Source organism: Pygoscelis adeliae, unplaced genomic scaffold, assembly GCF_000699105.1.
Source record: "Pygoscelis adeliae isolate BGI_AS28 unplaced genomic scaffold, ASM69910v1 Scaffold356, whole genome shotgun sequence".
NCBI classification, from domain to species: domain Eukaryota; kingdom Metazoa; phylum Chordata; class Aves; order Sphenisciformes; family Spheniscidae; genus Pygoscelis; species Pygoscelis adeliae.
Window position 1 is genome coordinate 570,510 of NW_008824949.1, and position 15,685 is coordinate 586,194.

At 44.5% G+C, this 15,685-nt stretch overlaps 1 protein-coding gene across 3 annotated transcripts in view; it reads right to left on the minus strand.

Moving 5' to 3' along the window:
* Positions 1-15,685, minus strand: part of ACTN1 (actinin, alpha 1) — a 49,702-nt gene that overhangs the window by 33,608 nt on the left and 409 nt on the right. For all 3 annotated transcript variants that reach the window (XM_009325575.1, XM_009325574.1, XM_009325576.1), the window contains exons 2-5: positions 10,591-10,710; positions 2,669-2,755; positions 1,990-2,077; positions 958-1,036 (exon numbers count right to left, since the gene is read on the minus strand). In XM_009325575.1, the coding sequence (XP_009323850.1) occupies positions 958-1,036; positions 1,990-2,077; positions 2,669-2,755; positions 10,591-10,710 (374 nt within the window). The remainder of the gene's footprint in view (positions 1-957; positions 1,037-1,989; positions 2,078-2,668; positions 2,756-10,590; positions 10,711-15,685) is intronic.

Below are 15,685 nucleotides of genomic sequence, written 5' to 3' on the forward strand. Positions count from 1 at the left end.
GAAAGGCTGAGAGAGTTGGGGTTGTTCAAGCCTAGAGAACAGAAGGCTTCGGGGAGACCTTCTTGCAGCCTATCAGTACTTAAAGGGGGCTTATAAAAAAAGATGGTGGCAAACTTTTTATCAGGGCCTGTTGCAAGAGGACAAGGGGGAACGGCTTTAAACTAAAGGGGGGGTAGATTTAGACTAGATACAAGGAAGAAACTTTTTACGATGAGGGTGGTGAAACCCTGGCACAGGTTGCGCAGAGAGGTGGTGGATGCCCCATCCCTGGAAACATTCAAGGTCAGGTCAGACGGGGCTCTGAGCAACCTGATTTAGTTGAAGATGTCCCTGCCCACGGCAGGGGGGGTGGACTAGATGACCTTTAGAGGTCCCTTCCACCCCAAACTATTCTATGATTCTGTTACCAGTGGCAATTCTGAAAGCAAAGTTGAGTGTTACGGCAAATGCTTTTCTGACACCTGACACCTACATGCTAGGAGAAACCCAGTACTGCAGATGGCTCACTGCTAAGCTGGAAGCATGTGACAAGCGTCCAGTGAGGGCACACAGACCCCTCAATGAGCTTTTGCACTTGAACATCAGGTAACCAGTTTCTATCCAACTCTCCACAGAAATGTTAAGTCTGATTTGACTAGCTAGTCTGTAACATTAGCACAGAACTAGTGCCACATTTGGTGTTACTGAATTTGCCAGCTTTTGCTCATCAGCTGGGATTGGGGCATGTGTGTCTCATGTAAGGCAGCCTGAAAGCAGTGAAAGTCAAGCAGGGATCTCATTAAGTTCACGCTTCACTAAGAAGCCTGAATGTACTGATTCATCCCTCCTTCCTTCCCTCCAATCCTGCAACTGCCAGCTTGGGCTGAAGTTCTCTAATTATGTTTACCAAGCTAATTCTTCTCCCTCTTTACTTCTAAGGAGCCAAGCATCTGGTCCGACAAACAAATTGAGTTGTACCTTTCGTAGCTTCCCGTAGTCGATGAGCTCTGGACGGTGTCTATGAATTAAAGCGCAGAAACCAAGGCCATCCTTCCAACTACAAGAGAGACAGAAGAGAGCACAATGAACAGCGCTCAGCCAGGGAGAGACAGAGTGATGGGCACGAGCATGAGGGAAGGCACCAAGACAGCAGGACAACTAATTCTGGTTTAGTTTCTAGCTAACAGTGCTTCTGCAAGTGCGGGGAAGGAGGCATGTCTTATACCTGCATGAGACTGAAATAAAGATTCCTTTCAATCCCTACCAAAATCCACTGTGATTAGGACGTTCCCTTTGCATTGCCACCTCCTTTTTGCCAGTTTTCTGTGCTGAACTCTCTGTGCATGTCCTGTGGAGCATGCAAGGACAGGTGTAGAGCTCAGTGTTGAAAAAAGGTGTAGATACAAGCCCTAAAGGAGGAACAAGTGCATGCCTTAGGGAAAAGGCAGATGCCCATAGCTAGCTCCACTATAGTACTGGCTAGCGTGAATGGCACTTAAGCTCTCAAAAAAGTGCTTTACATTTATATGGTTCATACAGCTGTCCAAGACGTGCTGGAAAAAGCACTATTATGCAGAATCTTCACAGGAATATCTGCCAATTTGGAAATATTAAGAGCAAAGCCAGAAAACATCTCAGCCCTTCCCAACTCTGTCATACTACAAAGTTTCCGGTGCAGCCCTTATTTCATGGCTTCTAAAGCGTTCCGAGTTTTCACAGAGCAAAAGCTGTCTTGTTTAGCCCGTGGCACATATGCTGCTCTCAGAGGACTTAATGCTCTGAAGAACTTTATGAAAGCAGCAACTGTAACCAGAATGAGGAATTGGGATGTGGGTACTTGGATCCTCTTATAACCTCTGCCTTTAATTTCCTAGAGTCTCTCTGGACTACACTGTTACTGTGTACATGCATCTGCATTGCCTTGGGAGGTCTGCGAGGAACATTGCTGAATATACCAAGACACATGAAAATAACACAGATTGTAAAGCTAAGTTCTTGCCTGTAACTCACCTGATGTGGAAGTTCTGGATGTTAACATTTTTGTAGGGGGCTGTCTTCCTCTGACACCATAACAAAAGTCCTTCTTTAGCAGATGTCTCTAGGGAAAGCAAGCAAGCACACCAATTAACTCATTTTCTTAGAAAGCAGGAGTCTCTAGAGCATATGCTAGAAAAACATGACCAAATACTCTTTGGTAGAGACTGCACTGAATTGTGCTTTATTTAATGTCACTTGTCAGCAAATTCCTTGTTTGGAAGAGTCTACGGGGATAGTTTTGTTACTATTATTTTCTTAATGAGGTTCTGTAATAAGGAGATAACTTTTTGCGATTAGAGAGGAGAGTTTTGCAGCACTTGTAAGAGATAGGTCCATTTTCAGTGCTAGTCCCTGAATCAGCCTGCAAGAAATGCAATAGATTCCAACATCAAAGTTGGCTTTCAGGCTTAGCCATCCTTTTGAGCTGCTCTTAAAATCTCTTACAAGAAAAGGATCTGAAAAACTTTTCTCAGTATACCTGAACCTGGCCAGAAACGTCAGTGAGATGACAGGGCAGCTTGGGAAGGGTAGCTCCCTAGGGATCTTCCAGTGACTCACCTAAGAGCACATTCTGGGCCTTTTAACTGGCAAAGCCATTTAGTTACCCCAGTTGTTCATTGTTGAACAGTGGCTGGAAAGAACTAAGATTTACCTTCAACTGAGATATCCTGAATGGCAAAACGAAGGATGATGGTCCAGATCATTCCAAGAGTCATTTTAACATTGCCATCCACGATTTCTACGGGAAAAAAAGGTAGAAAGAGAAGAAATAGAAGGCATCAAGTTGCAAGCGCAAATCCTAGTAAAACAGGAGCATTGGGGAACATTCTCTTCTGCAGATGGGAGAACTGGAATTCTAGCTGAAAACTGTTCTTCCCTGCCTCCCCAGATGGTCTGCTGGTACAGCACAGTCTTGCCCAGTAGTACCCAGTAATCGGACTTGTTCTCTTGCAGTATAATACTGAGCATAAAACAGACACCGATGATCCAAAAGACCAGGAATAAGGACCAATTTAGATCAGTTTAATTCCCCACAGGGGCCTAAAACTACCTTGTCCAGGCTTAATTCTTATCACTTAGAAGCCATATAAGCCAAACTGGGAAAAAGAAAAGCCTTCCTCTCTTAGTCTGATATGTCTGCTCCAAGTCACCTATACAACTGCCCCAGCATAATCATACCAGAAGAACCAGTGAGACTTCCCACTGCAGATGAGCTCTGACAGCTGTTTTTGTCCTGTGAACAAGATACCAGCAAGAAAACCAAGAAACATCAACATTTTAATTTCAAACAAGCCTGAATGTTTGTTGTTTCAAAAAAGCCTAAATACACCAGACTGCCTGCATAGGACTTCTTTCAGTCATATAATTGCCAAAAGACTCAACAGAGCATTCCTCAAAGTACATGCATCCTGCTTGAAGAGGAAGCAAAGACTCATGCTGACCAGCCTGAGCAGGCCATAACATAAACTAAGATGTTAAGCAGATTATACTTTATTGCTTATTGGACTCTGCAATATAAATCAGCAAGGGTCAAAAACTCGGAGGTTTTAGAAAGCAACCACTTGTGTGTGTGAGGTATGATCTGTTTAGAATGGGGGATCAAGGTTCTGGGGGGAGGCACGGGGGGGATGCTGGCCCAGAAACGGGCTTCCACCATGTATAGATTAGCACCAAACAGTCAGCAGCTGGGTCTCAAGTGCTGATCCTCAGCATCTACAAAAATTCTGCACAGACTACATATACACGTTATAAAATTTACAGCCTTCGCTTTTTTGGATAGTGAAACTAGCCGAGTGAGCTGCCTTCTCCTACTCATTCTCTGGCAGGTTCCTGCATGGCAGAAGGACCTTTCACAAACAACTGACAAGTTACAAGAGTATTTTCAGCAAGAAAAGGCTTAGAATTAACCTACTGTTTGGAGGTAGAATAATTCAGGTCCTAAAAAGGCTGCCAGAAACCATTTTTGTACTACTGTAGACACCTCTGTGTCACTGCTTCCAGCAGGAACACATCATGCTCTGGGGCAAGTAGAAATTTGCAGTATAGGCAACTGCTACCTGTCTGGATCCTGTCACAAAAGCAACAATATCTGAAATTTTCCTTTTAAGCTATTAAAAAAAGTTTTTCCTCTTATGAAAAATTTTCAACCTCGGTGTATTCAAAACCAAGAGACAAGTAGCACGCACCCCAAACACATTGTTCCAGAAACCATGTCCATCTGGTCCAAATTCCTGAAAGCTTGTGATTTAGTGATACATGTGGTGCAACTTCCAGTGTAAATCAGAAGGATAATCTCCGATGTGCTTTGACATACGTCTGCATTAGGGATTTACAGATTTAAAAGATAGAAAACAAGACAAGCCACCTTGTTCTATGGCAGTAAACCCCTGTGTCCACTCCTTTCTCCACTGAAGAGTACACACAGATATCTTAGTGGGGCATCAGTTTGCCCCCAATTAAATAGCCAACAACTTTTCACTGCAGTACAAAAGAGCTGCAGTTATTGTTGTTGGCATGAAAAAAACTGTGTTTGCCTGTTGACAGTTTTCTCACAAATGAATTTTTTTACAGGTATTTTGGGGTTAGGGGGTTGACCACTAGGCTGATGTAAGAAAATCTCATGTGATGACAAGTATATTCAGTTCTGCACTTTCTGCATTCTCCACCCCTCCAATAGAGCACTGCAATCAACTTAAAGGAAAATCCTTACTATTGTTACAAATACCTGAGATATTACAGCTAAAATATAAAATTGTTTTGTTCATGTAATAGATATTTGTTGGGATTTTCAAAAAGCAAAAAAACCCCAATGCTTGTAAAAACCACAGCAGCTGGCAGGAGGACTCTAGGGTATATTTAAGACCTGAAACCAAATTGAGCTCTTTATTTTAATGGACTAGATTAAAATCTGATGGCAATACTTTAATGTTGAAAATGCTTTATGAACACTAATAAATCAATCAGTGAGCTAAAACAGGTAATTAATATTACTGTTCCATAGATTTTAATTGGAAATAAAGGTCAAGACACTTACATAAAACCAGATGGCGTTAAGTTGCTAATGTGGCATTAGAACTCAGCACTATGCTCTGGTCACGTTCTCAAATTCCAGTTTTATAAAGTTAGCTGGTGGAGTTAAGGTGGAAAGCATCTCTTCTCCCCCAGCCCTCTTCATTGCATTACTCACTTAAAAAGGAAGATATGTGCTCCCTGTTCCCATGTCTGATTCTTCCTTAGCAGTGCACCAAAGCAAAGGTGCTCTGGAAGAAGCCCAGAACATTTGCACCACTTCATCTCTACATATCATTTTACTTTTTCTTGACACAGAGAAAACCCACCACCTACCAAGCAGGTACTGATGTCACTGAGATTAGTGAGTGATCCATCCTGGGATGCAGATTTAACCAAGCACACCATCCCCAGTCCCTTTCTTCCTCTTTTTCTTTTAAATAGAGTTGACAAAACTGTTATTATTTGTTAGAAGTGGGTGAGCATTTTTCATTTCTAGAGCTAAAAAACTTCTCCTGGCAACCTGGTTACAAAGTCAGCCAGCCTGATCAGAAAGGCCATATGCTCTTTGGCCCTCACTCACTCGTTTTTCCACCCCTGCATTCCCCAATGCCAACCTCTTTTTCCTTTAGGATCCCTTCAGCACCCTTCAGCCGCTGCCAGTCTCTTTCTAATATAGTGGAATATGGCCAAGAAACAAAAGTGAAAAACGTGGTTGCAAAACAGGTTTGCATGAAGCCTTCTGCTTCCTGGTGATGAAGAGAAAGAAACTCCACATGAATTGTTAAAAAGTTGAACGTAACACTACAAAGCTAGAACAATCTACTGCTTAATTAAAGATACTGTGTTTGTTCCCCACTGATATAAGTAAAGCTCAGTAACGTGAGAGCAGTTCCCATATTAAAAGGCTAATAATCAGACAGTATCTTCTGCCTGACTCTGCTTTCCAAGTGCTCTTCCTAGGCAGGACCTCTGCAAGCGTTGTCTGCACTTCCTCCACCACCAGCAGCTGTTGTCTGAACAGCAGCAGCAAGTACATGTTATTAATGTGATTTACATTCAATTTGGGGGTAGATCAGTTGCTGGCTAAAGCTGATGAGGCATCTGCATCCACTGGAAGGGAATTTTTTGCGCCAGTGAATATGCTTCCACCCGGGTCCCATTATTGTACCAAATACCATGAACAAAATATGCAAAAACTACAGTACTCTCATCCATCTGTTTGACAGTCAATTAAGGGTCTGAAAAATATTCAGCCTTCAGGAGCAAGACTGGCTGGCTACACAGATATGGCTTTTAAAATGCCACCACCTTTTTTAAATGCATGAACTCATTCTGAAAAATGCAAAAATGAATAAGCTTACTTTCCTACCCTGGCCTGGGTAGTAAGAAGCAGAATCAATGCTACAGAAACTGTTATCCCCCCCTAACTTCTTCTGAGTTGCCCATGAGAGCACAGCCGCTGGTTACCCCACGGAGAGAAGGAGTTGCAGAGAATGAACAACTGGCAGGATAGTGTTATGATCTGGGAATTGGAGACGTAGAGCAACAATGGTGACATAAAACAAAGGCTGCTCTGCATTTTGCTTATCCTAACAAAAGCCAAATAAAGCGGGACGAGCATCCATGCCCCTGTCTTCAGAAAGCGTGTTGCTAATGATGGTCCAGCCAGATTTAGGACAGATGGCTAGCATTGACGATGGGGGTGTACATCTAAGCTCCCTAACTGTGAGCGGGCAGGAGATAGGAACAAATACAATGCTATGTTTCACTCACTGACATGGAGAGACCTTATTTTCCCCCTTTTTCCACTGTCAAATGTATGCTTGCTCTGCCTGGTGCTTCCGTAGGTGTTTTGCTCAGATAGAACTTCTGCAATTGTTGAAATCTCTAAGCTTTACTTCTCCTTTCACTCGCGCAGGTGAGAATAGGGACCAGTTCATTCAAAGTTATCTTTATGCTGAACTGAGCCACATCTGCCTAAGAAAGCAGCAACTTTCTATGCAGATTAGAGGTGCAAATAAAACAGTCTTAGGGTCACATACTTGACCTATTCAATCTGTTAAATCCCAGGAGCTTTTGACACCAGTATGGAATCTATTACAGCAAAAGAAGGCTCCTGAGGTGTCAGATGACAGAGAGATTTAAAAGCAGATGAAAAACCATTTGGAAGCTGCACCAGGCTAGAGCCTTCCTTGATCCAGATTTACACAGATCTGCTGTATGCCATAACCGCTTTGATACTATGGACTCCGGCTAAACAAAGATGTTTAGAATCATCTTGAATTGTTAACAGTCAAAGATGGTTGTAAAAAGCAGCTCTTAACCCTCATTGCTTATTCTGTTTGCTTAGTTCACCCTCCATTTAATGTGGACATGGAATATGTCCTGCGCTCGTGCTGTGTGTAGGAAGTCCTCTTCCACTCTGGTTCTCGTTCACTGGGACACAGGTGCAGAGCTTGGCTTGTAAACAGCAGAGAGGGATCTTTATTTAATGAAATACAAGATAAATGCCATGAAAACATTTTTGCTGGCTAGGTTTCACAAGGCTTAAGCCCACCTGAGAGTCTCCTTGGGATTCTTTCTGGAGCTTATTTTTTTACCACAAAAAAAATAGTAATAAATAAAGCCAGGACATTGATGGCCAATGCCATTTGTCTAATATATACAGAGAACTACAGCTGGGCTGCAGACCCTTCACACAGGACCCTGTTGCCTAGCAGATACTCAGAGATGGAGAGAGCCACCTCGAGGTGAGGAGTGTGCTGCCCTAGCCAGTACCACCACACTGCTGCTGGATGGTGGTTTTCTCCTCTGGAAGAAAAGCCACCTGGAAAACTTCCTAGACCAGTCCAACCTGATTGAGGCATTCACAGCTCATTTTCTTGGTGCAGTGTTATGACTGCCTCCTTGGCTTTTATCTTCTACTTTGCTGCTGCATAATGTCTTCTTAGAGTCCGAGAGTAAGCCCTTAAAATTCATGCTCCAGGAAGGTTTATAATCCCTTCCATGGTGTGCTGGTTTTGGCTGGGATAATTTTCTTCATAGTAGCTAGTATGGGTCTATGTTTTGGATTTGTGCTGGAAACTGTTGATAACACAGGGATGTTTTCATTACTGCTGAGCAGTGCTTACACAGAGTCAAGGCCTTTTCTGCCTCTCACACCACCCCACCAGCGAGCAGGCTGGGGTTGCACAAGAAGTTGGGAGGGGACACAGCCAGGACAGGTGACCCCAACTGACCAAAGGGTCAGTTACTGCTGTGCTGCTCAAAGTAAAAGTCCGTTTTTATAGCTGATGTGTAATTTACTGTACACCAAGCACCTGGATGGACTGGGCAGAAGCCCCTGCAGCAGGTTATGTTTCCTGGTGACAACCAGAGTGGCCTGGGCTTGGTCTGGGTGCATGGGCAGGCACTGGGGTGGGGGAGCCCATGGGGTGGGGGAGCCCATGTTGTGACCACACTTACATAGCCTGAGCTGGCATCCCAGCTGTATAAAAATCAAAGCTAACCTTGGTCCAAACTTCAGTGCAGTGCTACCTTTGATAGTATAAAGAAACCCTATGGGTTCACTATGCAGCTGCATGGGCGCCAGGACAAAGGAGAACCAGGAGCATTTGGCAGGGGAGGTCAGGATCACCGTTCAGACTGATATAAATCATGGCTTCTATCACAGAATGGCACCTCACAGCCTATTTCTGAAAAGGGTAACTGCTCTGAATCCATACTGAATAACTGCGCCCTGGAGATCTTTGGTCACAGATAATTTTACTTGCAAGTGATTTCTAAGTGCTGTGAGGGTACAGTCACAGCTGATTCAGGAGCAGAGATCAAAAAAGAAAAATCCAGTGGAAGGAGAGGAAAAGGCAAACTAGTGCCAGGGAGAGCAGAACCAGAAAAAAAAAAAAGGGAATAGAGTAGGGAAGATAGGTTTTATGCATGCTCTAGACTCCCAGAAGGATCCAAATGTCTGTCCAAGATCCAAATGACAGCAGGAGCTGTCTTAAGGCAGACCACCTCTGGCTCCAGGTTCAACTTCCAGTTTGAAAAGGGTCCCATATAGATATTGACTACTGTATCAGACACTGGATGCATCAGTCTTTTTTGTAAGGGCACAAAATGACCTTAGATATGCATTTGTGCTACATAAACAGTACTCAGGGCCAGCAACTTCCTCAGGTTGCTCCTGTGAGAAAAGCTGAGAAAACTGAAGAAAAGTTTTGTATGCAGAATATCAACATCATTGAGCCATTCACCACTTGTATTTTGCTCTTAAATAGTAAACACAGTAAAGAAGTGTCTGCAATGTCCCTGGACACTAGTTTCAAATTGTTCCAAAGTCTCCATAAAGTTAAAGCAGTACGTTGAGGTAAAGGTCTCGGTAAGGCAAACATAAGCACCTGCAGCAGCTGAGGTATTCTGCCTGATCTGACACAGAACAAGCGGACCATAGGATGGGCACGTCTTGGAGATGTCCCCAAGAGCATGCCTGAAAGGCCAAAATTGGGGACAGCATGCCAACACTGCTCTGACCTCCTGGGCTAAGAACAGGCAGGGCTCAGCCCTGCAGCCCTGCAACTTTCCCAGAGGAGGAATGCTCATCCAGAACTGTATCACGGGCTCATTTCCTGGCTCTGTCATGAGTTTCCCTGGAGAAACCACATATTTCCATCTGTAAGATGGAGATAACAAAACTTCCTCATTTTCCATGGTCACTGTAAAGACAAACCCCACAGAAGCAGAGTGTCTCCACAGCAACAGCGACAACATGAGTCCATAGGCAGGACTCACACACAGATCCAGAGCAGAGGAAAACAAGTGTCATCAAAACACAAACAAGATGACAAGTTGTTAAGGTTTATAAAAGAGCAAACTATCTTACTAACCTGCAAGCCTTCTGGGTCTCGGGTGACATATCTGCAAAACACCCACCATCTTTGCTAAAAAAGACAAAAATACTACACAACTCCCTGTTGTCTGCATGATCCACAAGTTCATCTTGAGGGCATCCCTGGTGCTGCCCACAACGGCGTCTACACAATACACAGGCTTCCAGCCAGAGCACCCAGCTTTCTGGGGTGCACAACAAGAAGCCTAGAAGCCCTGAAAATTGGAGCCTCTGGGGTCCTTGACACATGCTGGGGACTGCACTTGGCTTTGACCCATGAGATGTCCTACAGCAAGAGGAGATCTTTTCCAGCAGCTCTGCAACAAGCTAACTACAAGCAGCTGCTATGCTTCAATTGAGACTTTTCTTCATTTGAGAAACAAACATCTCAATTACTTTGTTTCTGCCACTGCTAAATGTTTTCCTTAATTAATGAGAACTGGGAGAAAAGTGGGAGGACCTGACCAATAAGCTCAAGTGGGAATCAGGATTGGCAGCTTGGTGTGAAGGTGCGATTTAAATCCAGAGTAAAGGCCTGATATATCCCCTTTTTTACCCCATGGCTTATTCTACACGGACATGGTAGGGCTAGGGGGGTGCAAAGGGAAATGGAGCAGTGACAGAAAGTCAATGGCTAAGCACAGCTTGGGCCCAGACAAATCAGCTGGTTTCTTTACCTTCTGCTCCAATAGATACTAGTTTGACTCCTTTGCTGGCAATAAAATCCAAGGCCTTGTTCACGTTGGATATTTTGTGCACTCGCATTTTGCCTCTTTCAGGCTTAGCCAAACGTTCACCTAATAAGAAAAGAGGAAAAAAAAAAAGTATTAGAAAACAATTCTGAACCCTTTCTTCCCCAGTGGGTGTTTCCCCATGCTGGTGGCTCCCGCTGCTCAGCCAGGCAGAGGGTAGACCCCCCCTGCATCCTTTCTCAGCAGGACAGCCACACTCACCGTTAAGTACCCCCAGAAAGAATCAGACAGAAAAGTATCTTTTTGTTGCATCCCAGATAATTTAATAATAGAGGAACTGTCAGCACTGAGTCCTTTCCACAGCAGGTTTGTATCAGAGGTGAAAAGGTCCTCAAAACCACACTGAGCTAGACAGTACCGTTAACCGCAGATAATGATGCCTGGAAACAGCACAAACTTCCTCCCCCACAAAGACAGGTGAGGACTTCTCCTCCAGCATTTACAACACCCAATTTATAAAGCAAATCTCTCCTTCTTGGAACTTCCTACAGTCAAATATGAGGGTGATCTTGTACCTTGCCTTTCTTTTCCCCAGCCAGGATACAGACCTCCTACCTCTCTAGTGTCTGCACAATGGCCACAACTGCCTGTATCAGGAAATAAAATGACTTTTTGGCAAGTGGCTTTGTAACTGTAAGGACTGTCATCTCAACTCCTTTCCATTGCATGTTTGATGTATTTCTGACTCTATGCAATGGTCTCTAAAATGGTATGCATTTTAAATGTTTATAATGAGGCAGAGAGAGGGAAGCAGCCTAGCTCCGAGGTAAGAGCAGGTAAATCTCTGATAGAAATGAGTCTTAGGGCAAATGCCAGCTCCTGACTGGAACAAAGCTGGAAGATTTGGAAAAGCACTTTCTTGACCTTATTTATTTGAAAGAGTTGCATTAAGTGCGGTCATGCCCTTCTTGATAGACTGCCTGTAACTAGGCTCACAGCCTACTTTTACTAACACTAACCCAACATGCAAAGTAAGCAAATTAAAGCTTGGACAGACAAGTGGACTTTTCAAAGGAACCTCTGCTAGAAATATAATTGGATGGGACATCAGAAACCACCTGTATGTGACACACAACACCAAAAAATGAGCAGAACAGCCACTTTCAGATCACAAGCTCCAGAATACAAAAAAGATCTAAACAAAATGCAAGCAGGTTTTGCACTTTGAAAAAAAAGGTTATGAAATCATTAAAAAGAGATCAAATGGGCAAGTCTAGGCAAGTAACTACTCACCTGACCTATTCAGTTCCAAAAGTCTCCTGCTATATCTTGAACCTGAATATTTAAGTCAATGCGAGCTGACTCAAAACCTTTATTTGAGGCTTAAGGGTGAGAAAGAAAAGTCCTTTTTAAAGAACTCTTTTTCATACTAAAACTGAAATAATAGCTTATTTCCTAACAAAGGAGTGAGGAAAAGCTAAAAGGGAGAAAAATAGATTATCTCCATAGCCATGCCCTACAAAGAGAAAAAGCCTGGAAATGAAAATCCTTTAAAAGTGTTTCAGTGATTACTGTAGGCTGGTGTCATTAGCTCTCAAACGTAAGGATAAAACCAGATTCACTTTCAAAATGAAACACTGATGTCTGACAATTTAAGTAAAAAGATATATTTATGGTACTACCTCTATCCCAGGATTAAAAAAAAATCTCTTTTGCTTTAATGGAGCCTCAAGTACACGTCATGGTACGTTGCTTTCTTTTTCCATTTGGATAATGCTAGTCATTCTAAATAAAAGTGGAAGCATTTTTTGTGACAGTTTCACAATGACATTTTTACATCTAGTTTCACAATAGACTTAAGCAGACTTATGCTGCCAAATGTCAGCTGGTTAAGCCAGCTAAAAAATAACCATTTTCTTCAGCTGACGTGACTGTAAACTAGCCTTGCAAAAAGAAAAATAAAGACAAGAAATTAGGTTTCAGCTGGAACAGCAAGCCGATCCAATTCACCTTGTGGCCGCATGATGTGCATTCCTAACACAAGGGAGAGCATCTGAACTGCTCTCTCGGGGGCTGGGGAGAGCAGGATTGTTCCCTCCGACAGGCAGTGCGATCTGCAAGCAGTTGATGGTGATTGCAAAACTGCAGTCTCCCTCTCTCAAATACCACAACAGGATATTTGTTTTAGCATCATTTTTTTTGGAACTTAAAGTCCCAAACCCCAATGGCTATTTCCTTCAGACTTGGACTTTATTACAAATTTAGATTTCCAGAGAAAAGCTTCATCTGGTTCCATGCCATACATTATTAATGATGTAGACTGTTAAAAGGGAAGCTTGCTAGAAGTATGTTCTACTTTCAGCTATTTGCATCATTGCTTTATTTCTCAGTACTTCTCCCAGCTGAGACAATGAAAATGGTCTACTCGCTTCCATTCTCTGATTCTCATGTACTAGCCCAAGGCTGCACTTTAAAAGCCAAACAATGCAAGGAAGTGTTGGCATAGAAGTTGTTTACAGCAAATTTGTTTAGGAAAAATTTCAATTAGTCATTCCTTCTGTTTGGGGCTGGGGGCGGGGAGACTAATAACTTTATTTTAAAAGTACTAAGTGTGAGCTTAGCCTTTTTCAGTCTTGTAGTATTATTTTTAAAATGGCTTTGTCAGGGGAAGGAAATGAATGTAGTGAAAAATGAAAGTGTATCTTTTGGGGCAATTTCTAGGGGGGCCCAAGTGCTACTTCCCATCATGGAGGCCAACAGGTGAGGACTTGCAATGAGGAAGTCCCAGAACTGTCTGTGGAGCTTCCCCCACCGCAGAGCGGCTGGGGGACCGAGGGACTCTGGCTGGGCTGGAAGGGGACCCATCAGCAGAACAGCTCACCACCAGAAGGTACTGGACTGAGTAAAACCGAGGCGCTCTCCTCTTGCAGAACATCACTGCTTCCCTTATTTTGGGAAGTCACATCGGATGGCAAAACTGCTTCCTACCTGCCCAGCAGCGACATGTCTCCAAGGACACACGGGAGGGTCTGCCCTGAAACAGGTCTCCCACAGCCCAAGCGGCACAGTCCCTCTCCCACCCTAGGGCCTCCAGCAGCTTCCCTGATGGAGGCTCCATCCTTCCTCCCACAGCAGTGCGGCGGCAGCCACCGCTGCAGTGGGGGCAGAGGGAGATAGTGCTCCCTCACTCCCACACACCCCAGCCGGGTGGCCAGGCGGAGGAGGCACTCGGCTCCACACGGCTTTTGGCCAGCCCGGCCCAGCGCTCTCATGGATGAAGGCTCTTATAGCCATCACCCTCTGGGTCAGAGGAAAAGATCAGCCTGCCACAGAGCAAGCCTGCCCATGCCAAATTCCCGTCAGCAGCTCTGCAGTCCCGCAAAATACGGGAAGAGGAAGGTGTGGAGTGAGCCAAGAGCTGAAAGGAAAGGCCAGAAGCTGGAACTGGAGGGCTAAGAGCCATCCGGAGACTCACCCTTTTGGCAGGCGATCAGTGGGAACCATGGCAGGAACATACAGGCAAGCCCTTGCTAACCAGGAGACTCCTTACCCCCACGCTGCTCCTGGGCTGGGCTGCTGCTTCCCCAACTACGGGCTAAAGGGGCTACTAGCGGGCCAGCAGCTGGAAGGAGGCTCTGTAAGAGCAGCGGGGCTCGCAACGGGAAATGGAGCTGCCAATGATGGAAATGAAATGGGAAAAAAAACAACTGTGCTAAATCTCCCCTCTTTTGCCACTGTACCTAGGAGAACTGCGCTTCTAGCTTCTGCTGGCTCTAAGGAAAGGATGCTCAGTCCTTAGAGTGTGAAGGACCATGGCCTCTGGTGGGTTGCAGCCCACAGTTGCTCCTCATGCCTTTGCCCGCTGGTCATCTAGCAGCAGGCTGTGGGCACAGAGCCGCTCTGCAGCGGATGGGGAAATGCTGTGCCTACACCACCAGTGTGCTCGGAAGCCGTTAGCTTCTTCCCAAACTGAGGGGGGTCCGACAGGCCCTGCGGTGGGCTCCCAAAGGGACAACAGGAGAGGAAGAATGGGAGATGAGGCAAGGAAATTAAGCAGTGTGAGATATGAGACACCCTGCTTTAGCACTGAGCCTCATCTGCCCTCCCCTGTTCATGCTTCTCTCCCCTATCTTCCAGTTCAGCAATGAGAAACTAAGCCATCAAGGCCCATCTGCCCCAGCTTCCAGGCTGCAGCCCCTCCTCTGCAAGGGAACATAAATACAGAAAATAAACTAATGGGACTCTGCTACCTCATTTCTTACAGGCACTGCAGAAGCAATGTCCGTGCTGCAAAGCTCTGATAATATTTTGAACTCTGATCCCTCCAAACCACCAACATGGGCAAAACCCCTGAGGTTTTATCCTATGTTAATCAATTCTGAAAAACACATATACTGATAGCATCTTTGCAGGAGCTGGCAAAGCGGAAGGGAAGGAAAGGAAAGGAGGGGCAGAGGGAAGGCAGTCTGAGTGCTTTATTGGAAAACATACCAAGAAGGTCAGGAGTGCAAGTCACTGGGTTACTGTTACTGGCTCAAAAGCCATCAAAAGAAAGTCTGTGAGCATATAACCCCAGTTTCATACATACAGTCTTATCCCCCCTCGATGCCTCCCACAATACTTTACTAAGGTATTTATTTCATCAGCATATCAATAGGGATTACTGCTTATATGAAATAATCCCTGGGAGATATCTGTCAAGTAGTGGGACATTTGTGATAGGGAGTGAAAACAAATCTGACCTAACTTGTTCATGTCACTGTTTTTATTTCAGACTGGGTTTTCTGGGATTTTGCTTTTCTCTGGGATTTTTTTTTTCCCTGAAGGCTTGAGCATTGAGCTCAGATTGAAACTAGAATGGAAAAACTTCAGTCACAGCTGAAGCTGAATGACACAGAAGATTTACTGGTTTGACTCCTCTCTTCCAATAACTTCTATCCTATTCCCACTGTCATGTGGCTTTGGTATGATTTGCCAGTGCAGCATTCCCACATTCTTCCCAGAGCTGCTTCATCAGCCCTGCCAAGCAGTAAGGGCCGTTGCCTGAGCCTTCACAGGAGGTTGTGCATTCCTGACAGGC